The following is a 27,813-nucleotide window of genomic DNA, read 5'->3' as shown; positions in this document are numbered from 1 at the left end:
GAATAGAGCTTTAACTTTTTACAAATTTAGTTTTGGGTTAGGGTTAGGGGTTGTTTTTGTATTTATTTTACAAAAACACTTTCACCCATGTTAGGGTGCCAACTTGATTTTATTATTTTTACAAAATGACATTTCAAAAATAGGCTATATACAGATCCATAAAAAAAGGTAATGTGTAAAATGTTTGCTAATTTATTTTGCTCGTGAAAAATATCTCAAAACAATATTACAGGACCACTCAAAACGAGGATTTATAATACAGAAGAAGAAAAAAATCTGAAGTTCTGAGTTGCTTGATGAGCCAGTGTGAAGTTTCTGCAGTCAGTGATGATTTGTGGTGCTATGGCATCTGCTGCTTTTTTAGATGGATCTGTATATATTAACTTGGAAGTGAAAATTATCATTTAACTGGAAAAGCCCACATTTTCTTGAATCAAACTAGCAGTACTTGTGGACAGGGGGTGTGTCATGTCTGTGTCCCATCCATCCGGGTATGTTGCCTGGAGGAGAGTGGGGCAGAGGCGGGAAATGGCGCCTGGTAACACAACGGACTGGAGTGTCATTTCTTCTTCACACACAGGCTGACTGACGGCCCTGTCTGGACACAGTGGACAACAACAAGCTACACACCAACCTGCACCACAACAACACAGAGGGAACAACACGACAACAACGCTGCCGACCCATGTCGCGCTGGCCTTGTTGAACCTTTAAACATTCTCCCATTCGGATATATACTGCGGTTCACTGTCAAGTAAGTGCGTTTTTTTTCCTTCTCTCTCTCTCTCTCTCTTCATGCAACGGGGTCGTCGTCGCGCGTGCGGCGTTATAAATGCGTGGGAACGTTGTTAAAATAAGCATTTTAATATGAATTGCTCGCGCACAAGTCTGTTAAATTAATAGCCCGCCCGAAGCTGTTGTTGATTGCAATGATGATGACGGCTAGCTTCGGTGTGTTGTCGTGTGTAGCGTTAGCCGTTAGCGAGGCTAACCAGCTAGCTTTAGCTAAAAACATCATGGCCTCCTGTCCTGTCTTCTACGGTGGTGGACCCCTGGCTAATGCCTGGTACATTCCGGTAAATAACAGATCTACAAGCTCGCGACCCGTCGTCGCGTCCGCAACACGCCTTGAGCTCGAGGATTTGTAGTTTTCGTGGAGCGACACCGTCGTACGAGTATGAATGCAATCGTTCGGTAGTTGTAGTTTTCCCTTTGGCCCTCAGGTATAACTCAACCTGGGTATACAGTGGTGGAACAAGTACTCAATCATGTTGTACTCAAGTAAAAGTATCAATACTGCAATGTAGAAAAACTCTTGTTAAGTAAAAGTCCGGAATTCAAAATATACTTGAGTAAAAGTAGAAAGGTATTGGTATCAAAATGTACTTAAAAATGTTAAAGTGCAGAATGTCCCATTTGACTTCAAGTTTTCAAATGTATAAAAATAGCAGATCTACAAGCTAACATTATTTTCAAATTGCCAAAATGTATATAGGGCTGAAGGTTAATGTATATTGTGTCATTTACATCTACAAAGTAACTAAAGTTTTCAAATAATTGTAGTGGAGTAAAAGGAGTAAAACTAGTACAGTTATTTGCATCTGAGATGTAGTTGAGTAGAAGTAAAAGTACTGGAAATTGGAACTTCACGTAAAGTACAAATACCTCAATTGTACTTAAGTACAGTACTTAAAGTAAATGTACTAGTTAAGCCCCTTTTCCACTGACATGGCCCAACACCACACCGCCCACTTGTGCCAGGTTTTCCACTACCTGGGTAGAGTGGTGTGAAAGTGGTACTAAAAAGTATACCATCTAAAGTAGGTCTGAGTTGGGTCAAACAGGGTCAAACATTTCAGAATGATTGAATGATCGGTAACATGTCCTTGTTTCGAACTCCCTTTGGTCCGACCACCTAAACCTAACCTTAACCTTTGTAAAACTATGCCTAAACCTAACCTTAACCTCAGTAAAACTATGTCTAAACCCAACCTTATCCCTAAAAAAACTAATGCTGGTCAACGCTAACCTGGTGAATTTTAATCACTCAATGACTTTTTATTTAGACCACCAGGATATAGTTATAATACATGATCATAAATTCTATTGTTATAATCTATTATAGTCTATTATAATCATCATAGTTGTAATACATTATAGTGTATTATAATCAGTTATAAATAAGCCATTATAGTGTATTATAATTAGGATAGTTGTAATACATTTTAACAATTTATATTGTATTATAATTAAAAGTTAAAAGGGTCAATTTGTTTCTTACTGATAAGGGTAATTTTGTGTAATGGAAAATGTAGATATTTTTATGTGGTGTGGAGTCGTGTAGTGTGGTGCTAAAGCTGCAGTGGAAAAGGGGCTTTAGGTACTTTACACCACTGGCTAACACCGTCCACTGGAATTCCACAACTTTACAACTTGGCTAACGCTAGCTAGCTGGTTAGAATTAGCGGTGGCATCAACGTTATATAAACGACTGGTTTGGTTTAGACCTAGACGGATACTGTTTACAACGTCGGGTATTTTATGGCGCATAAATGCCATTCATCGCGGGTTTTTGATGTTAACAGCAGCTGGCTTGCTGCGGCCACGGTTATTGTAACATTAGTATGATTAGTTGTACCTGACAGTGATGTTGTTTGTGTCGCTTGATTGAACGTTATTATGGCTTTCTACTACGTCGTCGCGCGAGCCTTTCGCCAGACCAACATGACGTATTTGTTTGCTCGAGTCGACGCGGGTTAAGTTTAAAATGACGTAATTTGTCGAGCGAAATGGTCACCAGACGAATTAATGTATAAAATATATATAATCCCAATTTATTTTTGTATTAACCAAAGTTCTATTAAGATGACCATTGTAGCACAGCAGATGAGTGCTTATTGCTAGCATGACTGCTAATCTGTTTTGCCTCGTTCCAGTGTCGTTAAAATCCGAAACGTTTTAACATGTTAGAATTAGATTCTGTAACATTTGTGGTGATATAAAATACCGTTGTTTTTATGTAATGTTGTATAAGCTGTCAGTAGAGAATGACAGGCTTCCCCTGGTTCACTGACAACCAGTAGAGATTAATCAGCTGAACTGTCATCAGTAGTGGAAGAAATACTCAAAATGTTTACTTACGTAAAATAATCAATACTGCAATATAGAAATACTCTGTTACTAGTACAATTCCGGAATTCAACATTTGCTTGAGTAAAAGTACAACAGTGTTGGTATACAAATGTACTTAAATTACAAAAGTACTCATTGTACATGATGTACCATTTCAAGTTTTCAAATGTATACAAATCTTTGAAAATGGCAGATCTACCAGCTCACAATGTGTCGCATCTGAGCTTGTAGATAGGCTATTTTCAAATGGCCAACAACATGTATATAGGGTAAAAATGTAACTAGTAACTAAAGTAAAAAGTGCAATATTTGGAACAGAGAAGTAGTGGAGTAGAAGTGAACATATTGGAAATTGGAAACACTCAAGTAAAGAACAAATAACTCAAAATGTACAGTACCTAAGTAAATGTACTTAGTTACTTTAACCCACCGACTGTCATACGTCATTAAGTGAACTCCTTTCTTTAAACAATAACATCGTTTTTATACACCTTGGTTTGCCAGCTAGACTGTCCTCTGGTATTAAGGATTGCATGGATACTTCTAGCAGCTAGCTAGAGATATAAATCATGTGATTCGACAGGGAACCCAGGAGGCCTTTTTTCTATCAAAGTGTGTTGCCATGACTGACTAACATTACATTTGCTAGCTTGGTGGTTGTGGTAATGAGCATGTTAATAGTATTTCCTGCTCACTTGTGGATGCCTTTGAGCATGTTTCTTTTTTGATGGTCATGTTGCTGTCACCGCCTCTTGTAATGAGGCATTGTCAGAGATGTATCAGTTGACTTTCCTAAACCTGAATTTCCTGAAATTTCCTTTTAGTCAGTTTAGCTACTATTCTACTAGACATCTTAAATTTGAAAGTGAACATTTGTGAACGTTGTTCTCATATTTTATGTCAGGCATACTATGACTAATATGTTTATTATCATTATTATTTTGAAATGGTGTACAGATGATAGTATTGTAAATCTCCCTTTACTCACAAATACATCCCTGTCACAGTGTGGAAATGTAAAGCAGATGTAGTCTAGTATGTGAGGTCTGGATTAAGATGATGCCTTAGTGTGTTTGTGGTTTCTGACAGGTCCTGGATATGTCCGAACACATTTCCAGCCAGTTACGTATGCAAAAGGGACTTGGCATGCTTGACAGAAAATGTGTGCTCGCTGTGAATGGTTTAAGTCCCTCATAGCTAGAGAAGGCTGGGTACAGTTTTCACATCAATGTTAAGGCCCATGAACGTATACATATGTACATATAAAAACACAAATAATGCCATTGCACAGAATCCTCACATGCTTTGCACTATTGCAACTTGCAGATGTGTGGTCGTATCCTTGTTGTTTTCTGTACGGACATAATGGATGCAGAGAATGTACATTAAAGTTGAATATATATATATGTCATAGTATATTAGAGAAACAGCACATTCGAGACGCGGAGCACTCGTGGTGCGGCACGGGGCGGAGCAAGCGGTCGCCACAACAACGTACTCCAGGCGGTGCGCCGCTCTATTGTCCACGACACTGCGAGCGGCTACCGAAGCCCCCCTGTATCCACGAAGCCCAAACGAGTTACGAGGCCCCCCTGGGTCCACGAAGCCCCAAGCGGCGCGAAGGCCAGCGGGCCAGGGCCGCGCGGCCGGCGGAGCGCCGCGCGAGTTACGAAGCCGTGGTGAATGCAATCGTTATATTTTACGGCCTGGGCAAGCGCACGTTAAACGCCCTGTCCAAGTGACTACAATGGAGCTAATGGCTAGGCTAGGCTAGGCTAGGCTAGTAAATAAAGAGTAAACACTTCCGGTCTGCGGCGAGTTCAAAGCGTGACGTAACTCTCTTATATACACTCTGGTGAATGGCAGAGCAGTGGCTGACGTCGCCATCTGGTGGTGATTAGTGTGTGGTGAACGTCAAAACGAGTGCTCCTTGACAACTTTTACTGGTTTCTTGAACATACTGTAACATATATATATATAATATATATATGGGGCCATTAAAATGTAGGTGTCCATTAGAGGTGTGAATCTTTGGTATCCAATGATTTATTTTGATTCTTGGGCTGAATGGGCACATGATTCGACTCAAAATCTTTTTTTGATTCAGAGCAATTCAAATTGATTCCCAATAAATTTGATTCCTTTTAATTTCCAACATGTCTTTATCATTCAGTGACCAATTATTACCTGCTGATCTTATGACTCAGTACTAGTTAGGTAGCAAGTCATTTAGATGCATAACATTTGTCTACTAACATTAAAGGGATCCCTGGCTAATACGACAAATATGCCTTAATACATTATAACTCTCTACTCCTCTATAACTACAATGTAAAATTAAAAACACCTTAAATATTGTATTTCTTCTAGAAATGGCTCATCTTTCACTCAATAGGGGAAATGCCCGTCGCAAGTTGATGATGTCATAAAACCATGTGTGATCTATCCCTATGGAATCTATGGCATGCATGTGAAAATAAAAACAAACGTAATACTTTCTATGGTTAATATGAGCATCAAATCAATATTTCAAATGTGTGTGTGGTGTTAGTTTTTTTTGCACATGCATGCCATAAATTCCATAGCTTGTTGTGCAACAACTATGGAAGATGGGAAGTCAGGTCAACACAGTCAACATTACCTGCAGCACAATTTAAATCTATTTTTATGCCCATAATTGTCTTATCAGGGGCTATACTAAGTATATGTATTTCTTGTTAACCCTTGGAATTAATACTACAAGTACAACGTACTGTATTCCTGTGATGTGTAGGGTAGGATGTTGTGCGGATTTTAAGCATAGAGAGACAAAACTATAGCCAGCTGTGGCTTCCATGCACTGCTGTGATGTAAGTGAAATGAGATCCTGAATACAACCAGATGTTCGCAGCATTTTGTGCACTAGTATTCATCCACTGCCACAACACACTATATATATATATATATATATATATATATATATATATATATATATATATATATATAACTCTGCACAAAAAGAAAACTTGACTTGGGTCCATTATATCTCCCCTTTAATAATACCAATTTGTATTGTGTTTTATATCATTTTGACCGTTGATTCGTCACCTTTGCAAGAAGGTACAGTTTTTAAGCATCGGGCATTCGTCGAATGAGCACCACAGCTAAACGTGTGGGTAGCACAGACCCAAAGTTTGCCAACATTCGGTCCATTATATCTACCCTTTCATTATGCCAAATGGTATTGTGTTTGATATCATTGTTATCGTTGATTTGTCACCTTTACAACAAGGTACAGATTGTAAGGATCTGGCGTTCATGGAATGAGCAACACAGCCAAACGTGTGGGTACTGGGCAGCGTAGCGCCCCTCCAAAAATGGCCTGGCAGGCCTGCAATTATGCAATACTGTTCGTTTGGTGTTCACCTTTGTTGCTTGGTTCATTGAATGATTGCACTCTCCCACAGAAATAAGGAAAAGAAAAAACAACACACATTATTTTTACACTTTGTTAATTTTAAGCTCTGTGTCAAGGGAAGCCCAAAACGAGAGTCAATGCCAGCAGAACAGTATCGCAAGCCATTTTGGCAAAATCTTGGTCGGAACTACCCACACGTTTGTCTGTGTAGCTCATGCCTCGATTGCCTGATGTTTACAAGCTGTACCTTGTTGTAAAGGTGAAGAATCAACGATAAAAATGATATAAACACAATACAAATTGGTATCATTAAAGGGGAGGTATAATGGACCGAAATCAAGTTTCCTTTCTTTTTTAGTTTATATACTGTGTGAGTGTGAGTGTGAGTGTGAGTGTGTGTGTGTGTGTGTGTGAAATTAAAATAATTTTCATGACTTGTTTGTTCTTACGTATGTCTTTTAAATTTTCTTCAATAGCCTTACATGTGACTGCTAAAACAATGAGGCTGAGAATGCGTAAGGCGTCTCAGCAACCGAACCCTACCCTGGCAGCCCGCCCATCCCGGACCAAGCGGAGGCACTCAGAGGTAGAAGAGGACAGCCCTAGTAGTGGTGGGAGGGGCCTACTGTCCACCATCAAGAAGTTCATCAGAGGAAATACTGTCAAGGTAACCACTATTGTGACCATGTCAAATGATAGTTTTAATTTGTTTTAAAATTGTTAAGGTATTACGTGCCCCAGAACTAACTCCAGTAACATTTACATTTTCTCTCAACTTTCTTTGTATATCAGTTTAATATTAATTTATGTAAGCTACCTGTCATCTTAGAACTTTATTTAGCCTGATGTTCTTCAGATCTCAGATGTAAATCCAGGGTTTGTCAGAGCCCAGTGTCGTGTTTCCCTAGAAATGTCTGGTGGAATGCTGCAGCTTGTCTGAGAACTCAGGCATAGTTCTAATTTTAGCCACTGGCTCACACAGAGTGGGTGTACAGGGACAGGAGGTGGTAACGAGTGGAAAACTCTAACTCAGCTGAAAGAAGATTTCCTTCTCATAGAAACAAGAGATTTAATTCACTGGATATTGTTACAGGATATAATACAGGCTGCAACAGGCAAATAAGGAAGTTCTACGATGCAGCTTGTAGTCATCATCAGCACTTCGCGTATCGAGTTTAATTTCACATTCTAGATTAAATGTGATGGAAAGGGGAATCTACAAAACACTTGACACATGAAATATAATTGGAGAATTAAGGAAAGAATTGTATCTCTACTGCTGGTCCCTCTTGTATCTGCCGTCATTCTTATGATTATCATTAAGGAAAATTCATCACAAATTGCTCTTAAGTTAGGAGTCCTAACTTTCATAAAATGTATGTGAGCAGAAAGATGCTTCTAACATTTTTTGTGAGCTAGTACTGATGGTGCCTACCTTCTCCTCTGGCACCCTGGTGAAGGTAGGCAAGGTGAATTTTGAAGGAGGCCAGCGATTCACATGTTTTAAGGGAAATAGTCAAGGAATTCCACACTTGAGTAGCAGTGTTGTAAAAGGAGAATTTTCCCATATTTGTACTATGGGTTTGTATTATCAAATCGTTGTGTGCGCTCCCTCTAGTGTTGTAGCTGTGGGTGTCGCTAACTTTTTGGAGGTGTTTGGTCAGATATTCGGGCACTGGGGGTTGAGGGCAGATTTGAATTGACTATTTTGATAGTCAGTCCAATTTTTAGTTGTTTCACCCTGTCTTCTACTTTGAGCAATCCTAGGCTTGGGACATGGGCCCTAGGTCGACAAGTAGTCGAATAAATTTGGTCCACCAGTAAAACGAATTAAAACTACCTCCTTCAACATTTTCTGCTCGTAGTAGAACCAGACAGATGGCGGATTTGAGCAAGCAAAGATGTAAATAATAAATTGTAAGTACAGGATAAATTGGAAAGATGCAACTTTGGGAAATTGTGGTGTGGTTGCGGTGACGTCGGTAAGGAGGAATCTACTGGGAAATGAATGCCGTCTTACCATTTATATTATAAACTAAGCACAAAAAGAAAGGAAACTTGACGTCCATCCATTATATTTCCCTTTAATAATACCAATTTGTATTGTGTTGTATATCATTGTTATCGTTGATTCGTCACCTTTACAACGAGGTTGTAAGCATCGGGCATTCGAGGCATGAGCCACACAGCCAAACGTGTGGGTAGCGCCGACCCAAAATTTGCCAACATTCGGTCCATTATATGACCCCTTTAATTATGCCAAATGGTATTGTTTGATATTGTTATCATTGATTTGTCACCTTTACAACGAGGTACAGATTGTAAGGATCTGGCTATCGTGGAATTAGCAACACAGCCAAATGTGTGGGTAACGCTCATCGAAAAAAGGTAAAAATGGCCTGGCAGGCCTGCAATACTGTTCTTTTGGTATTCACCTTTGTTGCTTGGTGCATTGAATGATTGCACTCTCCCACAGTAATGGGAAAAGAAAGAAAAAACGCATATTGGCCATTTTCACACTATGTTAATTTTAAGCCGGTGTCAGGGAAGCCCAAAATGAGATTAAATGCCAGCAGAACAGTATTGCAAGCCATTTTGGCAACATTTTGGTCAGCGCTACCCACACGTTTGTCTGTGTAGCTCATGCCTTGAATGCCCGATGCTTACAAGCTATACCTCGTTGTAAAGGTGACGAATCACAGATAGAAATATAGTAGTATAAAACACAATACAAATTGGTCTTATTAAAGAGGAGCTATAATGGACCGAAGTCGAGTTTCCTTTCTTTTTGTGCTTAGTGTATATTGTGATGCCATGTGAAGCATGACCAAAAGCTTCACTTTTCTGTGTGCAGCCTTGCAACCCGAATAACATCACTCAAAAAGTTTACGATCACAGGTTTACTTTGCTTGCAAAAAATTCTACTAGTCGTGATCTGAGACACCTCCTCACCTCCTACACACTCATATCACACCAATAATGGCATCCGGGTCCCTGTTCTCTAGCTCAATGACACATTGTGCATACAAAAGTTGGTAATTAGTAGCTTCTTCAGAGAGATTCTTCTCCTGATGCAAACATCAGGGGAGCCCTTCTGAGGGGGTCCGATTATGACAAAACTATGACAAAATAATTGCGATTAGACAATTATGTAATAATTGTGACAGCCCTATGACAGAGTGCTATCATATGTTTTATCACAGTCGTTGAAATGCGTTGTAAGCTTTATTTTATTGTTAAAGGAGCTATAGTCAACTTTTTCATTGTAGGGCCGACACTTTGTTTACATCCTAGTCTATAGACTAGAATGTAAACAAAGTGTTGGTCTGACAATGGCCAAAATGATTATTTTATCATTATTTTACGCTTTTTGTGGACATTTTTGAATAGAAACACATATATGAAGCTTATTTTTTTATAAAATATTTTCGAAACATTATTTTTATTTTAGCATCCGTTTTTCAAGAAAAAGTTGACTATAGCTCCTTTAAGAATTGCTACACTTAATTTCTGTTAGTATTTTAATTGATTGACCACAGTCAATGCTCAGTGACAGGATGGAGTACCTTTGTCTTGACCCGTGTGATTTATGCATGTCAGTGTGCAGTCCTTGCGTGAACATGTCCCATGATGTCTTGTTTACTTTAGGTGCAACAGGAGAACCCAGCCAAGAGGACACGGCTCCACTGTGATGTGGACAACAACTTGATCTCCTCTACACCCTGCAGTACCGACACCACCCGCAAGACCATCACCAGGGTTGGCAGGAGGGGCTCCGTCAATGGACGTAAGTGGCCCTTGATTCTATGTCAGTGGTGCTCAAACCTTTTCATGTGAAGGAAAAATGTATGTTTTTGGCCACGGACCCCCATCTCAAAATATTTAGTTCCAGGGTCCCTCCAGAAGCAAAATATGAGTTACAAATGTTTGCTTAAAAATACATATATTCAAAGATTTCCACACATTTCCACGACTTCAAAAATAGCAGATCTACAGCCTTGCAGCGTGGCACCTGGGCTTGTATATCAGCTATTTTTCAATAGCTAAAGTCAAGGCCTCCCACCTTGGGCCCTAGTAACTCAGTCCCACTTCCCCCCCCCCTTGTGACGCCCCGGCCCTTGGATTTCAGAACGACAAGATGCGTTATTTGCTGCGATTCTTCTTATATGTAATCCATTAACTCTTCCTTGCAGAGGCAACAAACCATGACAGGAGTAAGGAAAAGCCCAATGGACGCCTGGAGGAGACGACGGCTGTGGATACGCCCACCAGCCCTCCCAGGACCACCCTTCTGGGGACCATCTTCTCCCCCGTCTTCAACTTTTTCTCGCCAGCTAAAAATGGTAAACAATCTCAAACAATGTCAACTCTGTTCCTTAAAAAGGTCTGAAATAAAGTCTGAAATAAGACCACCTCATATTCGCTTCTGTGTGATTAAAATGGTAGCATGATAAACATATTCATGCATTTTAAAAATCGTTCTGTATGCTGTCATACCATGGCCACAAAAAATTATCAGATTTGTATTGGCTAGAGGCTATTTTCGTGTGCATCTTAATTATTAAATTAACATTAGTTACAAGCTGTGCTTTAAAGCAATATGGTTCAATATACAACATTGAACTTCTGGGGGGAACAGGACATTTCGGTATACATTTGTTGTAAAAGGCGCAACTATTGTCAGTTGAGTGACTCAGTTGGTACTCATTAATGGGTCTGAACTACTCAGACTTCCTGGAGTAAAAACATTTATTTATAAGGTTGACGAAGATGGTGCCAATGCAAAGTTTCTGTTTAAGAGTGTATTGCCTGAGCATCTTAATGAACACTACTTATATTTTAATTGCGGGTAATAGGCCATGGAATACACACTCACGCAGGCATAATTGCCTAAAAGTTATGTTATCGAGAAATAAAGCACTCTGCGGAGGCTAATTACCCATGGCTAATTGGCCTCCATATCTTGTGCTATTTAGTGTTCAAATCAATGGATCACAAAGTCGCCAATTAAAGAATTGTGCTAAATACAAAGCACACAAGGGTAACAATATATTTCATAATGTTAATCAGAGAAAGCAATGAAATGTAACCTTTTTAGACCTATATACTGTAGTGTAAACAGTGTGTTGTATTGATCAGAATACCTTGATAATAGCAAAATTACTTATTTAATGATATGCCTCAGCTGGCCACATTGCTACGTTGATTCAGCTCAGTTGTCGTAACACATTGAGTCAGTGTTAATTATTTCATCAAATTTTGATTTAGTCTTAATCTTTTGAATAACACACCTCTTAGTCCTGTCTTAGTCTTCTGAAATAGTTTTAGTCTAGTCTTAGTCGACTAAGTATCACAATATTTTAGTCTTAGTCTTTTGGGATTAGTCTTAGTCTTTTAGTCTTCGTCTTTTATGATAAATCTTTTAGGCTAAATATAACCACATAACTCTGAACAAGTCATTGTCTCCTACTGCCTGTTGCTTGGTCAAAATAAACCATACATAAAAGATTTATTTGGCTTTAATTTCATTGCAGTCACATACCAGTGTTAATTTCTACAGCCTTAATCTTAGACTTAGATTTAGTCTTAGTCTTTTGAATAACACAAATAATAGTCTTAGTCTTCTGAAATTGTTTTAGTCTAGTCTTATTGACAAAATATACAAATCTTGTAGTCTTTAAATCTTGGTCGTAGTAACTTCCTTCACAACCCTTTTGTTTTCCCCACCAGCCTCCTCTGGCTCGGACTCCCCAGACCAGGCGGTGGAAGCGGAGGAGATAGTCAAGCAGCTAGACATAGAGCAGGTGGAGGAGACGCCCACCAGCACAGCCATATCTGCACAGGAACAACTGTGCAGCAGCAGCGCTGCCACCACCAACCTCTACTCTAGCGCGGCCCAGGTCCCACAGCCAAGAGCTCAACACGTCCCTGAGGCTCCACCTGCAGCAGAGGAAGGGGAGCTAGAACCGCATGCTGACCTCCCACCCCTCACAGGTAGGATAACGGCCAGGGGCGTCACAAGGGGGGGAAAAGTGGGATTGAGTTACAAGGGCCCAAGGTGGAGGGGCCTTAATTATTTTATACTTAAAGGTGTGATGACAGCCAAAGAAGATTAACATTATGATACAGTAGGTCACGTGGACTTTCTTCAAACGGTCTGAAAAGGAGGCGGGGCCGTATCAGTTAGTAGTGAGTGTATACTTCGTCCGTCGTTCGGTACCGCGCACAACGTGATGCGTTGTTAGCTTGTAGCCCGGCTAGCGCCGCACCGCACGGCTATTTTCGAGAGCTTGTGTGTGTGTACACACACACACACACACGCACGAACGCACACACACACAGGCTACACACACAGAGTGTATGAGCCACGGACCTCAGTCCTCCGCTGTGCTCCGGTGAGACAGCAGGACATATGGCTCGCTCCGGTCGATCTGGTGCTCCAGTCAGGTTTAGGGGAAGAGACAGCAGGGTATGGCCGACAAAACCGTCTCAGGGACGGGGAGAAGCGTGTTGACCCTCGTAACTAATCTCTGACACCTTTTTTGAAGAAGACTTGTACTTTTTTACCGGTATAACCATTGATTTTATAGCGAATGCTATATCATTTTTACCCCTAGAACTGATAGTTTTAAATTTGGTTTAGAAAGTCGGAAACACACCTCGGACAGCTTTTGTTGGGGCAGTTTCAAAAGATAATGATATGGATGCTCGACTCCGCCCCTCCCCCCCATATTAGCCCAATCAAATTAATGTATTGTAGTTACTGTACAGAAAGTACTACTTTCAGTACAGTAACTACAATAAATTAATTTGATTGGGTAATTTAACATGGGGGTACATGACATCATTAAAAAAATTGGCTAATTTGATAGCCATAATTTGCTGTTTTGGCCATGTCACCCGACCTTCAAGCTATTGAACAATAGCAAATATACAAGCTCACGCTGCAAGCTTATAGATCTGCTATTTTGGAAAAGTTGTGAAGATGTGTGCAAACCTTTGAATATATGTATTTTTTAAGCGAACATTTGTAATTCTGCTTCTGGGGGGTCCCTGGAACTAAATATTTTGATGGGAAACATATGTTTTTCAAAAAACCTTAGAAGGATTTGAAATATTCAAAGACGGGCACAAATCTTCACGATTTTTCAAAAATAGCAGATCTACAAGCTCGCAGCGCCGCTGTGAACTTGTATATCTTTTCAATAGTTTAAGCACAGAATAATTGTGCAGGGGCCTGCAGTGAATCCTTGTACCCAGGGCCCAGAATTTGGTGCGACACGCCTGATAACGGCACCAAGAGAAGTTGGCTTCTTTGTGCATTAACGGCAAAGTATTTCTCACACTGTTCGTCCCCCTCCATTTTCCTCCTCCTTCGACTTTCAGCTCCAGGCTCCAGTCCTGAGACTGCATATGTGGATGCTCCTCCAAACACAGTGCCAGCAGAGGTAACCTATGAGGAGGACTGGGAAGTCTTTGACCCGTGAGTACAAAGTACACCCCCACTTAAATTGGTGCTAACAAACTGGAAAATGGTTGTCCTTTGCACATGTGCTCATGAATAGATTTTAATATATTTATTTGAACGCGTTATTTCATTTGCTCTTATATTGCAACATATTTACTTACGCCAGCAGAGCGCACACGTTCTGTGATCGGTGCTGTCTGTTTCCGGTACAAAGGCAGGGCCTTTAGCCAATGAGGGAGCAGCGTTCTTGTGACGTCACCACCGACAAGTGCGACCTGATATAAATAACAAGGAGCAAGTTGGCACCTCAACTTGCCCACCCAAAACCCAGCGAAAGAAAGCCAGACTACGTCCGAATTTGTTATATTTGCCCTATGAGAGAGGGGGACTCCCAACTGCCCAATCTTATATGGTATTATATGGCAGCCCAACTAACCTTTGCATCGTATTATTTTAATACCATTTCACCCCCACGGTGGGTAAGCATCGAACAAGCATCTATTTCAAATCTACCATTACATTTATATATATATTCGTCAGATGTTAAAACGATAAAGAAAAACGTACAAAAAATCCTTTCCTAAAAAATACAATCTCAGTTTGGTCTCACATATGAGTGATATATACCATCTCAATTTTCTCCTATATGGGGTAATGAACCGTTTATTCCAGCCAGAAACGATAGAGGTTTTAAGCTGTGGCATATTAATGGTATTCAGAAAATAATGGACCTCTATGAAGAGTTATGTCCTCATTTGAACACTTACAGTATGTCGGAGATAGCAAATTCCTAATGAACATTTTTTTTAAATATTTACAGTTAAGAGGCTTTGTCAACAAAATGTGACAACGTGATGTATATTCCACCCCTTTCGATACTTGAGAAAACGTTAAATATAGAAGGGAGTGGTTCCATATATGTATATTATAATCTGTTAGTTGAATATAGTTCTGATTCGGCAACAGATAAATTAAACGCATGGAAATTGGACATTCAGGAAGATATAGATGACGCAGAGTGGAAACAGGCATTTAATACAAGGTTTAAATTACTCCAATATAAATGGTTAATGAGAACATACATAACTCCTGTCAAACTCCATCATATGTCTGTCAACATTCCAGATATATGTACCAAGTGTTCAATTGAGAAAGGTACCTTATTTCACTGTATTTGGGAGTGTCCTAAGATGCAAATATTTTGGAATGAAGTCATAAAGTGTATGTCAGGAATCTTTAAAATTACCGTTCCACTAAGTGCTAAGCTCTGTATACTTGGAATTCACCCAAGGAACTTTATACATTCAGCAAAGCAAACTAAAATCTTTGACTTTGGACTTCTCCAAGCTAGAAAAGCTGTGGCATTATGCTGGAAAAGTGTTGAAGCCCCAACATTGAGGATGTGGCATAGGGAGCTCATGAACTATCAGGCTGGAGAGGTTGACATATAAAGTTTGGGGTAGACAGAGATTTTGAACAGCTGTGGGAGATGTATATGAATGCCATGGAAATAACTACATAATGTAATAATATATGGTTAAAGAAAATCTTTGTAAATAATGTATGGGAACTACCGGTATGTATTATTATTAATATTACTACTTTAAATAGGCATGTGCAGGTGGTATGTGTGTGAATGTGAGTGTCTTTATGTATTGTATGTAAAAAACAATTAAAAGAAAAAAAGCAACAACTTGCCCACCCACCGACATACATACAGACAGCACCAAACATCACTGATCGCAGAACTTGCACACTCTGCTAGCGCACAAGTAGGCTGTATGGCTAGCCTGGTTTCCAGCCTGTTTGTGCTCCGTTCGGTGATTTGTTTTCTCTCTCCGCACTACTAGTTAGGTCAAATTAGCCAAAAGTTAAACCAATCTGGGAACTAAATCAAAATCAATATCTTTCTTCACAAATGTGTTCATAAAGGTGTCAACTATCACCTCTGAACTTTCTCAATCACAACTCCCTTGGGGAACTTTGTGGGAACCAATCAAAGTTGGGGGTATCGGGATGCCTGGGATTAAAGGGGATAAAATGAAAGAAATGCCAATATGAGCATATGGGGTGTGTAATTAGGGTATCTTTGGGCTGCTGAATCCATTCCAACCATTCGTTTTCAGTTTAAATGACTCCTTGGCCATAAAATAGGCCTAATTGGCTAAGGCGTAGCCAATCATGTCATTCGAGTTCACCTGTGTCCTGTAAGTCCCTATGCTTTAAACCCTTTTGAGTGTTCCTTGTCAGATTGTATCATGTTATCATGTGTCATGATGTGCGCTTACCCACCTGATCTTGAATATTTTTCATGAATTCAAACCCTACTCCAACCATTTTTTTATTGACAATATTATGTCTTCTGGACACATAAAGGTAGTTTGTTGTGGCCTATTTTATGGCCAAGGAGTAATTTTTACTCATAACTAATGGTTGGAATGGATTCAGCAACCCCCAAATACCCTAATTACACACCTCATACACTCATATTGGCCATTTTTTATTTCCCCCCCTTTAATCCCAGGCCCACGGGATACCCCCAACTTTGATTGGCTCCCACAAAGTCCCCCAAGGGAGTTGTGATTGAGAAAGTTCAGAGGTGATAGTTGACACCTTTATGAACACATTTGTGAAAAAAGATTTTGATTTTGATTTAGTTCCCAGATTGGTTTAACTTTTGGCTAATTTGACCTAACTATACAGTCTGGAGAGCCTCCTATCTCCAAGGGGAGGTGGGACATAGAAGCGGGATTCACACAGCCGTGTGCCCGTGGCTTCCGATTGGTCTTTGGTGATGTCTGTCAAACACACCAGTGTGTATTGGCTGGCTTAACGCCCGAATCTGGCGCTCGTCCCTGGGTGGCTAGCTACAAAGGAAAGGCTGGTTTTAGGTCGTGAGGGCAGGCTTATCAAATTTTCTTGGGAGGATGAGTACAATGATAGAGACTAGTAGATTCATTCCCACATCAACAACCAAACAACATGGATGTGGCCATCGCCTCTGTTGTTAACGAATTGGAATAGGCCTATATCTTTTCTAAAGGAAGAACATATAATCGCCCTTAAAGCTTTTGTTGAAAAGAAAGATGTTTTTGCAAGCGGGATGTCAATAACGGTTAATTTAGAAACCGGTTAGCCGTCAGCATTAACATTTTTTGCTGCGCTGTTGATATGAGGTGCAAAATGCGCTGCTCGTCCCAAAACATGATCGCCCCAGCCCCCGGGATCAAATCCTTCATGTACTCCTACACATAAAACACTTTGCTTGTCCGCCCACATACATACATTCAGCACTGAAAGTAGTACTTGCTGGTGCACAAGTAGGTCATATATGGCCATGAGTGCACAAGACGCAAGTTGGCACCTCGACAGAGTGCAGTGTAGTTCAGTCTGCAAAGAGAGTGGTGAAATGTATTTACTTATTTACTGATCATTTTAATAATGCAGTTTTTTATTAATAGGTATTTTTTCATCAAACACGTCCCTCCACTGACTGAGGAGCAGCTTACCCGTAAGCCTGCCTTGCCACTGAAGACACGTAGCACGCCTGAATTTTCTCTGGTTCTAGACCTGGTCAGTGCATACACACAAGCCTCACCATACATACATTCTTTATTTCTTCTGTTGCAAGAAATTTCTCCTGAAAATCGTATATATATATATTTTTTCTCTACCATATTTATTTCCCTCTTCCCATTGACCAGGATGAGACATTGGTCCATTGCAGTTTAAATGAGCTGGAGGATGCAGCACTTACCTTCCCCGTCCTTTTTCAGGATGTCATTTACCAGGTAAATATACTGTGGTCATATCACCCCTCATAAACTAAGCACAAAAAGAAAGGAAACATGACTTCGGTCCATTATACTGTATCTCCCCTTTAATAATACCAATTTGTATTGTGTTTTATATCATCTTTATCGTTGATTCGTCACCTTTACAATGAGGTACAGATTGTACGCATCGGGCTTTCGAGGCATGAGCTACACAACCAGTTTCAAATGAACAAAGTGTAAAAATGGCCAATATGTGTTGTTTTTTCTTTTCCTTATTACTTACTGTGGAGAGTGCAATCATTCAATGAACCAAGCAACAAAGGTGAACACCAAAAGAACAGTATTGCAGGCCACAATACCATTTGGCATAATTAAAGGGGAGACATAAGGACAGAATTTTGGCAAATTTTGCGTTGGCGCTACCAACACGTTTGGCTGTGGTGCTCATTCCATGAATGCCTGATGCTTACAAACTGTACCTCGTAAAGGTGAAGAATCAACAATAAAAATGTCATAAAACACAATACAAATTGGTATTATTAAAGGGGAGATATAATGGACTGAAGTCAAGTTTCCTTTCTTTTTGTGCTGAATTTAGTTGTCTTTCATGTATCCACCAGGGGGAGCCAACACTTTAAAATGTAGCCAGAGTTTGACTTGGAAACTTTTGGAAGATTCATGTGACATGGGTCCTGGGGGGGAGGGGGGGGTTGAAATATGGCAGTGTCATATATAAATTGTGTTTGCTCTGTTCATTGAACAAGATACGACAGAAGGCTTTACAGTTTTCTGTTGTCTCCTTCAGGTTTATGTGCGTTTGAGGCCGTTCTTCAGAGAGTTCTTGGAGCGTATGTCTCAAATCTACGAGGTAAACATCAGTTGACAATTATGGTCCTTTTAATTGATTGTGCTCATTCAGAAGATTTAATTGTTTTACCTTTTTTTGGAGCTGTGTGCAGCTCCCTATACGTGGCTGTGTGGGTCTGTCTCTGTGTGTGTGTGTGTATGTAGCCTGACGTAGCCTGACTTCGGCACGTAACTAGTGCCGCACCATTTACGCCACTCGCGCAATATATACATCAAAATGTGCGGCTCGGCCGGGAATGGTGTTCTATTACCTTTCGTTCCGATCCGCCTTACCATGCCGACGTAATCGGCAAAAAATGACGCTTAATTGTCCCCATTGACTTATAATGGGACAATGCAAGAAATCACTTTCAAGTATTTTTCTCTCGTAAACCATAGGAGCTACAGTTTCAAACCTCGGAGAGGAGATTCATAATGATTTCAAGAATGAATCGAAAAATAATTACATCACTCGGCCTCATGGTGGCGCTATAACGGCCCACTTTACGTTTTGCCCCGTAACTCTTGAACCGTAGATCGGAAAATTAAAATTCTTTTTTCCCTGGATTCCTTGGGTCAAGACGCATCTCCCCATATAGGCCATGCCCATTTGCGCCAGGATAGATTTTCCGCCATCTTGAATTTTCTCCAAAACACACTTTTTGCTCCTTTTCCTACATATTTTCTTCAAATGTCACAAAAATCGGTACACATGATCCACACACACACACACACACACACACAGCTCCACTTCACACGGGTGTGATTTTTTAAATTTTCTTTTGTCCTAGATCATCCTGTTCACGGCCTCAAAAAAGGTGTATGCAGACAAACTCCTCAACATCTTAGACCCTAAGAAACAGCTAGTAAGGTAAGGTCCATCCTTAGTTTAGTCACATTTGTTTTTGGGGAAAGAGAAAAGTTGAAAAGAAGAATAAAGAAACACCTAAAAGCAGGTACACTTGTGACAGCCATCTGCTGTTGAGGTGTCAATGTTGTGGTTTTGATTAATTATTGATCGTCCAGACCCGGTCATTGATTGATTTTTTTCCCCCTAACTGTAACTGTAGACACAGGTTATTCCGTGAGCATTGTGTCTGCGTCCAAGGAAACTACATCAAGGACCTCAACATCTTAGGCAGAGACCTGTCCAAGACCATCATCATTGACAATTCACCACAAGCCTTCGCATATCAGGTGAACATGTTATTACCGGCCACAATGATGCTGGGAAGGTAGCGGCCACAATGATGCTGGGAAGGTAGTCTTCTGTCACTTGAGAGACGATATTGTAGCCGACTCCGGATTTAGATGATGCAATTAAAAAGTAAAGTGCATTTTCAAATATTTTTATTTTATCCCAACTATTGAAAGATAGCAGATATACAAGATATACAAGCTGCGAGCTTGTAGATCTGCTATTTCTTTTTTTTCTTTTTTTTTTCGTGAACATTTGTGCAAGTCTTTGAATATTTTGACCCGATTCTATAAGTGTCTTCTAAATCCTTCTAAGGCTTTTTGAAAAACCTTTGTCTGTCTGTGGACCTCCAAAATGATATGTATTTGGCCACGGACCCCCATCTCAAAAATATTTAGTTCCAGGGACCCCCTGAAGCAAAGTTTTAGTTACAATTGTTCGCTTTAAAAATGCACATATTCAAAGGGTTCACAACTTTTCAAAAATAGCAGATCTACCAACTCTAGTACTGCTATTTTTCAATAGCTAAAGTATAAGATAATTCATGCCTGAATGGGTTATTTTTGTATTTATTTTTTTCTTAATTCAATGCTCCTGATGGTTTTCAGACTTGATTTAAGTCAAGTAGATGCAGAAACACTTGCTTCACATTGCAGCTGACTGTTTTGTGACCCAACAGCTTTCCAATGGGATACCTATAGAGAGCTGGTTCATGGACAAGAATGACAATGAGCTGCTGAAGCTGGTTCCTTTCTTGGAGAAGTTGGTTGAGATGGTAAGATACTCGCTACTGTAACTGCGTTTCATATATATATATCTTTTTTTCATCAAGATTTCTCTCTCATATGCTTCTTTCTCTCCTGCTTGGCTTTTCAGAATGAGGATGTGCGCCCCCATGTTCGAGAGCGATTCCGCCTGCACGATCTGTTGCCCCCTGATTGATCTGTATCACAGACTGACAGGACAACAGGGAAAAAAATAGACTGAAAACAACGGACGTTTTTAGGAAAACAACTTGGATTACAAACTGTAACATTGCCATTACTGTTGAAATTTTAGCCTTTTTTTCTTACTTTTTCCCCCCCAGTCCCACATTGCTTTAAAGCGAAACAAAAAGTTTTTTGATGCAAGATCTGGGTAAAATTTTCTAAATATCCACATGTAGGTGAAATCACATTTAACTAAGGACAAACCCAGGTAGATTCCTGTTTTTGACTGACTCTGGAGCTGGCTTCTGTCTCCATGCTAACAATGATAAGCGGTCACGGTGCTTTTCTGAATGGAATTGAACCTGTCACCCGGGAAAGAGGATCTCCAATCATACCCAGTCCTAAATCGTATCCAACCCCTGGTGCTCACTTTGTTGAGATTTATCTGATAGTGACACTCTTTGGCTACAGACCAATTTCAATAGGAATGACAGGCTTGTCGAAGGAATTGTGTCTGTGTATGTACTATGTGTGTGTAAAAAGAAAAGAAATACCTACATGGATTTTTCCATCCCAGACGTTTTGTCAAACTTTTAACCTGTAGCCTTTGAAATCTCATTATGCATTCCTCTGTAGCGGAATTGAGTTTGTTGAGTTCTCTTTCTGACGATACTGGTTCCATTTTGTTTTTACACTCATACTTTGAAAATGATTCCCCCCCCCCTTAAAAATATGTAAAGTTCAACTCGGCGAATCAAAGGCCTTTGGCTCATTAGGAAAATATTTTGGGGAGTGGATTTAATGGGGATATTCCACTGCAGTCAACTGAAATGGTATGAATCCAGAACTTCCCATATTGTTCTTTTTCATACAATTTTAAACACGATGGCTTCACTGTGGACTGAATATGGCCTCTTAAAAAATATAAAATTGGAAATCTTATCTGTAATTTGACATTTTAGAGGTTAGAGGGCATTGTTTTTTTCTTTTAAGTGGTTATGTGTCAAAGTTAATCGTGTTTTTCTATATTGGTTTTTGATTTATTTTGTTGGTAGTCAGTATTGTCTTTACTCCTAATCAAGTATTCTGGCTAAACTCGGTTTCCTTTACTTGTATTGTGTCATTTGATGGCTATGTCGGTAGCATTGTAGTATAACTATTGTAGCACATCTCTGCCAGTGTGTCACAAAGTCTACCCAGGGTAGAAATCTATGGCCAGACCTTTACCAGCCATATCTGGAACCAGCAACATACTGTTGAAACAGTCAGACTCACTACTGTGGTGTACAGCCTGACAAGCCCTCTACTTGTCTTGATGGTTTTTGTGTTTTATCAATATTTTATTACTATGTACTTTTAAGCCTTTTTTTTTATTGCAGTTGAAAGTATTGCATTTGAGAATGGTAACTAGGCTATATGAATGTGTCTGTCCTATTTCAGCCTGGATACTGATGCCAAATTAGCATTTTACTTCTCTGTGGTTTCAAATTCAATGGTTGTGAGAAACGGTAGACAAGTGAAATTAATTTAGTATTGTATCCACGCAAGCCCTATACTTGGAGGTCTGGACTAAAGCCCGGCCAGCATCTCTGTTCTCTGACATGGGCCTAACCCAACTCAAGGCAAATATACAAAAATAATCAGACATCATTTGTGGACATCATGGAGAGCTACTTAAATTCATGTCAACCATTTTTCTGTCTAGATGTTATAATGGTTGACATACCGGTATATTCATTCTGGGCCATTTAGTTTTTGATCAAATTGCATTTGAAGTTTTAGCAAATGTTTTGAGTATTCAGGCTTGCTTGGGCTGCCTGCACGGTGCCATACAATTCCTCAGATTTTCGCTGTGGCATTTCTTATGCTCCCAACCCCAGTGTTTAGGTAGTAAGTGACAATCAGGCCTCAAAGCTCATCTGAAGCTGAAATCTAGAGATAATCTGGATTATTTTAGTTTTAACAATGTACAGTATATGTTGCAGTTGTACTGTGAGTTCTGTGAGTCTGACTCCATGTAGTTGTGCCCCATGAACAAAGACTAAATCCAGTTGTGCCCTGTCCAAAATCTCCCTGCTACTCTCTTGTGTTGGTTGTCCACTTGTTTTTCTGAATATCCTCTAAAATCAGAATTGATTTGTATGCAGGTTAAACTGTTACAGGGCACAATGTTGTTCATTCAAACTCAATGTTATGAGTAGACATGTCCAGACTATGAATGTAAATTAAACATGGGGTTAAGTCTTAAGAATCCTTCATTTCCTTGCTTCTTTTTCTCCTCCCTAATAAAAAAAGGAAGATCAGAGCTTCCATCTGTGAAATCGACTCAATAGTTTTCATGAGGAGACAAGGAAAGTGCATGGAAGAGGAAAGTGTCTTGAGATTACACCATGGTAGCTTATAGCCCTGACCCCCTCCCTCCCCCCTCATCCCATCCCACCTGCCTCACCATCCAAGTACAGTATGCAAGCCCCGCTGGCACAGTGCTGTGTGTGATTTGGCCTATGCAGTCCATGTGTGGTTTATGTCCTCAGTTGGCTTAATACTCCATGTGATTGTGAAACATCAGTTGAAGGCTTGGGTGGGAGGTATATTTGATATTTTTATCCAGCTAATTTTCATGTGCATTACCATTTTTATTGTACAATAAGTGTTGTACAATACATGCAGCTTCATGTTTAAAAAAATCCTTAAAGTAAGGAAGATCTTTTGTATTTTTTATTTCAAAAAGGCATGTCATATCTACTTTTTAAATGTATTAATGAAGATTTAACTTTACATCAGATGGAGTGTTTTTTTCTTACAAAAATCTGTATGTATGTATGTATGTTTAGTTTAGCGCAACGTCACTGAACTGTTAAACTTAGCATGTAGAGAATACAGCTTGCTTTGTGGGAAAGTCCTGAATTAAATTTTAATCCATGGCACCTTTTCTGCAGAAAAGAGCAATTGTGTTAATTTTCTTTTTCAGTATCCGTTAAAGCCATTTTACTTGCAAAACTTGCTGTTTGTGCTGAAGATGTATTTAAAATTGCTTTAAGACATTGTTGTTGGCCAACAGGCTATACTATTGTAAAGTGTACATACAGTTACAATGAATTTCTGAAACAAAGTTTTAAAGTTAAAAACCCTCTTGCATGCTCTTTGTTTTCATTTCATTCTTGACTGTGAGACTGAACTATAAATGTGATGGTTGGGTATAAATGTTCCATGATGTATGACAGAAGATACTAATACATTCTAATCTCTAAAATGTAGTTATTTTAAAAGCTGTGTGTTGAGATATTGAAAGGGTCTCTGGGAAGGTTTACACACTGTATGTGGTTCATTGGACATTTTCATGTCAAGGACCCCCAAACTAATGTGTTTATTAGCTGTGGCATAGAGCAGTGGTTCTCAACCTTTTCAGGCAGCGTCCCCCCAAATAATATTTTAACTGGGGACCCCCCATCCTGACGAGCACTAAGAGTTGAGACATTACATTTTGTATAACACGGTTCTATTGTGAAAATAGCAGATCTACATGCTCACAACGCCTCGCATCGCGAGGCATTGTGAGCATGTAGATCGGCTATTTTCACAATTTCTGCCTCTAATATTTGACAATTTGGCCAATGTTTAATTTGTCATTTTAAAAAGTCCTTAAATTGTCACTTAAGAAACATGCAGATACCCTATTTGTTTTTAATAAAAAGCTCACAACATGTAATGCGCTTTGTGAGAGCTGCAAATAGCCAGTGTAGTCTAGACTCTAGTATATGGTTAAACTGATTTCTGACATGCTTACTGTATTCACTATTCCCCTCTCCAAGGACCCCACTTTGAGAACCTTTATAGGCCAGTGGTCCTTGAGGGGCTTCCAGGTGGTCCGCAGCTAAATGATGGAGAGTTGCTTCTAGATCTATCTTTAACTCTTGACAGTGTACAATGAAACCAAATGGCCCCTTGCAGGTCCATTTGTTTCATTTATGCAATCAAGAGTTCAATTATTATTACAATGAGTTTACACAATTAGAGAATGTAGAAGAATATTGTTATTTTTATCAGCTGTTAGCATGGTATCTCTCTTACGGTACCACATGAATTTAACAGAATTGTGGACAAAATCTTATCCAATGATAACAAAATATTCTAAAGTTTTGGGTCTGAGAGACAACATCTCATCAAATGGTGGTCCGTGGCTCAAATGATGATTTAATAATGGACCTTGGTATTGGCTATTATTCGGTTATGTCTCTGGTCTAGTCTAGTAGGAAAGGGGGGGGGGTGTCCACGCGCATAGGGTGGATTTTTTTTGTTCGCCACCTGTTTTTTCTTAATCCTTTAAAAAGGGTATATTTTAAGATTCTGCCAGGTAACACGCTGAAATATCGTCGCAAGGGGTTCATTTTTAATGATGTATTGCACCTACTTTCACAGCTTTGTGGTTTCCATTCTTAGCCCAAGGAATGTTTTAGTGCAAAACAAATGCTTGCAATGGATTCAGAATCATGAAAAACTAATTTTTAGACCCAAGTAATCATTAGAAATTAACCCCTTGGGGCGATATTTCAGCTTGTAGGATTAAGAAAAAACAGGTGGCGAAAAGAAAATCCACCTTCCCTACTAAACTATCCGTTCCTTGGTCCAGTCTGTCTCAAGAGAGTCTCTCCAGAGACAGGGAGAGACTCGGGTTTCAGGCGGAGGGCTTTGGAAGGAGTTAATCAACAAGGCGCAATTAATATTTCAGCACTAATGGCTGTGCTTGTTTGCGAAATCCGTTCTGCATTTCACAGCCCTCGTTTCTCACCTACCTTTTTCCCGCTTGCCTTAATTACGCTACTTTAGACTGGGTATAGTGTTGCAGGACAGGCACAGGAGTTGAACTGGTGACGCATACGTAGCAGCTCCCTGGAGCATGAGAACGGAATTACTCTAGAGTTGGCAAAGAGGAGAGGGAGTAGCTTACTTTTGTAGTATGGACGGTGGACAATGATGGGAGGTTGGACAGGTGCTCTATGCGCTCCTTTGCAGTAGACTAGCTGGGACCTGTTAGCCTACTCTTGACCAAAATGAAAATCTGTAATAATAATATGGTTCCCCTATCGGTAATTTTTGCTTTTTCTAAATCAGTCGGATAAAGTCAAGTGGATCCTTAATTACTTTTGGATTTTTTTTTTCCTTATTTTTTTTATAAGTAGGCTTTTGCATGGTTTTGCTTCAAGAAAATGTGGCCAACACCAGCATTCTTCACGGCGTGCATCTTCTTCGGTAAGTGCCATCTACAGCATACAGTAGGCTATCCCATACATGCCTTAGTGTGAATCAAACTCATATTTATTTTACATTTTATAGACAGAGAATAATGTGAAAAAGTATTTGAAAAATATCCATGGTATAATGGGCTATTTAGAATGAATTTGTGACACCATTTGTTTACGTCAATGCCCGAGGCCTGAAATTTAAGGTATTTTGATGTCAAAGCCCCAAAAGATTTTAAGTGTCCCTTCACTGTGGGAATGGGACTTCAAGTGCCTTCATAGCTTGAAATTTGCATTTGCTTTTCTTGTTTTGCCATGTTGCCTATGACACTTAAATGACTGCTTTACATTTTTCTTTTTTGTGGATATTCCTCACAATATGCAAACAAGCTATGATTTAATGTAGGCCTACTATATGCCCTGTTTGATTCTCAAACAAACAAAACTGTGAAAAAAGGTAGTCCTAATAGATGACCTGTATTCTGATAGTCATTGCTATCAGTGTTTTCTGAACATCTCTCCAGCTCTTAAAGGACAACTCCGCACTAAATAACTAAACAACTAATTTTTCTACTTATATTGATCCCAAATGAATTACCCCAGGAGCCCTCATAGCATAGAAACCCCCATTTCATAGTCTACACATAGAGATGGGCGAAAATACATTGAAAGGTATTTTGATACAAAATACAAATAGCCTACTGGGTCAAAAAATGTATCAAAATACAAAATATAAATACAGACCAGAGAAATGTATTTGAGATTCAAATACGTATTTTGTAGCTTTTGAAAATACATTTTATAAGAATTGATGCAATGATTAGTAATTTCACAGATTGATTGCCAAGTATTAAGTGTGGATGGTAAAAGATATCTGTCACAGATATTTGTTATCTGTATCTTACCATCCACCTGAATGGAGACAGATATTTTGTATCTGTTTATCTGGCCTAGTGGGAATGGGCCTTTATCGTCTACTTCATAGACTGAAAACCGCTCTGCCAGCCTTATAATAATAATTAGAAATTGTAAACATAACGCACTTTACATTTGAAGCAAATTAAAGTCAAGTGTGGCTGTGTCAAACACGCAGCAAGCACCACCAAAATTAGATTGAAAGAAAATGTGGCAATATCTTTGTGGTTCAAATTGAGGGTAAGCCAATCAGTGGCGGAGTAGAATTTTTTCCCATCCCAGCCAAATACAAATTAGAAAATACAGAAAAAGTATTTCAAATACATGTATTTCAAATACTGCCACCTCTGCCTACACACATCCATGCCTTGGTTGTCCCACACAAGCCGCCGCAGTGATTGGCCAGTACAGTCACTTTGATTGGCAGTTGTCGAATGCTCACCCCAAAACATGATTTACGAGACTGGGGCGACTCGTGTGGGACAACCAATGCATGGATATGTATACAATGACAACTGATAACACTTGATGGAAAAAAATAATAATAATTGCTTAAATAGCAATAGACTTGGGTTATGCTATGAGGGATACTGGGGTCTGCTTGGGAAACTGGACGACGGGCATTTCTGTCTAATAGACCCCATAGACAGTCATTTGGGATCAATATAAGTAGGAAAATGACATGTTATTTAGTGCGAAGTTGTCCTTTAATAAAATACATTTTCAGGTGGGTTGCATATGTTCAACCAATCAGGAGAGAGTACCCATTTATCAGCTTCAAATGTATTTATTGTTCCAGTTCTAATTTTGTCTGCTCATTTATTTGTGTTATCACTTCCACATTCACTATGCATTATTAATGCAATCCTCTGCCAACATTTTTTATTAAACCAGGATCATGCTTTTTTTTTC

The 27,813-nt window shown here is 39.5% G+C and overlaps 1 protein-coding gene across 1 annotated transcript; it reads left to right on the top strand.

The window, feature by feature from the left end:
• The first annotated feature begins 528 nt into the window (after positions 1–528).
• Positions 529–23,884, top strand: ctdspl2b (CTD (carboxy-terminal domain, RNA polymerase II, polypeptide A) small phosphatase like 2b). The gene is made up of 13 exons (XM_080729761.1): positions 529–754; positions 7,006–7,196; positions 10,178–10,316; positions 10,723–10,872; positions 12,260–12,523; positions 13,916–14,012; positions 17,459–17,570; positions 17,702–17,788; positions 18,579–18,641; positions 19,411–19,490; positions 19,690–19,816; positions 20,497–20,592; positions 20,694–23,884. The coding sequence occupies exons 2-13, from the start codon at positions 7,029–7,031 to the stop codon at positions 20,757–20,759; spliced, it is 1,449 nt and encodes a 482-aa protein (XP_080585887.1). The 5' UTR covers positions 529–754; positions 7,006–7,028; the 3' UTR covers positions 20,760–23,884.
• The last annotated feature ends 3,929 nt before the right edge of the window (positions 23,885–27,813 follow it).

This window comes from Nannobrachium achirus, assembly GCF_963921795.1.
Source record: "Nannobrachium achirus genome assembly, chromosome: 7".
NCBI lineage: Eukaryota > Metazoa > Chordata > Actinopteri > Myctophiformes > Myctophidae > Nannobrachium > Nannobrachium achirus.
This window is presented reverse-complemented; position numbering and strand designations above follow the sequence as displayed.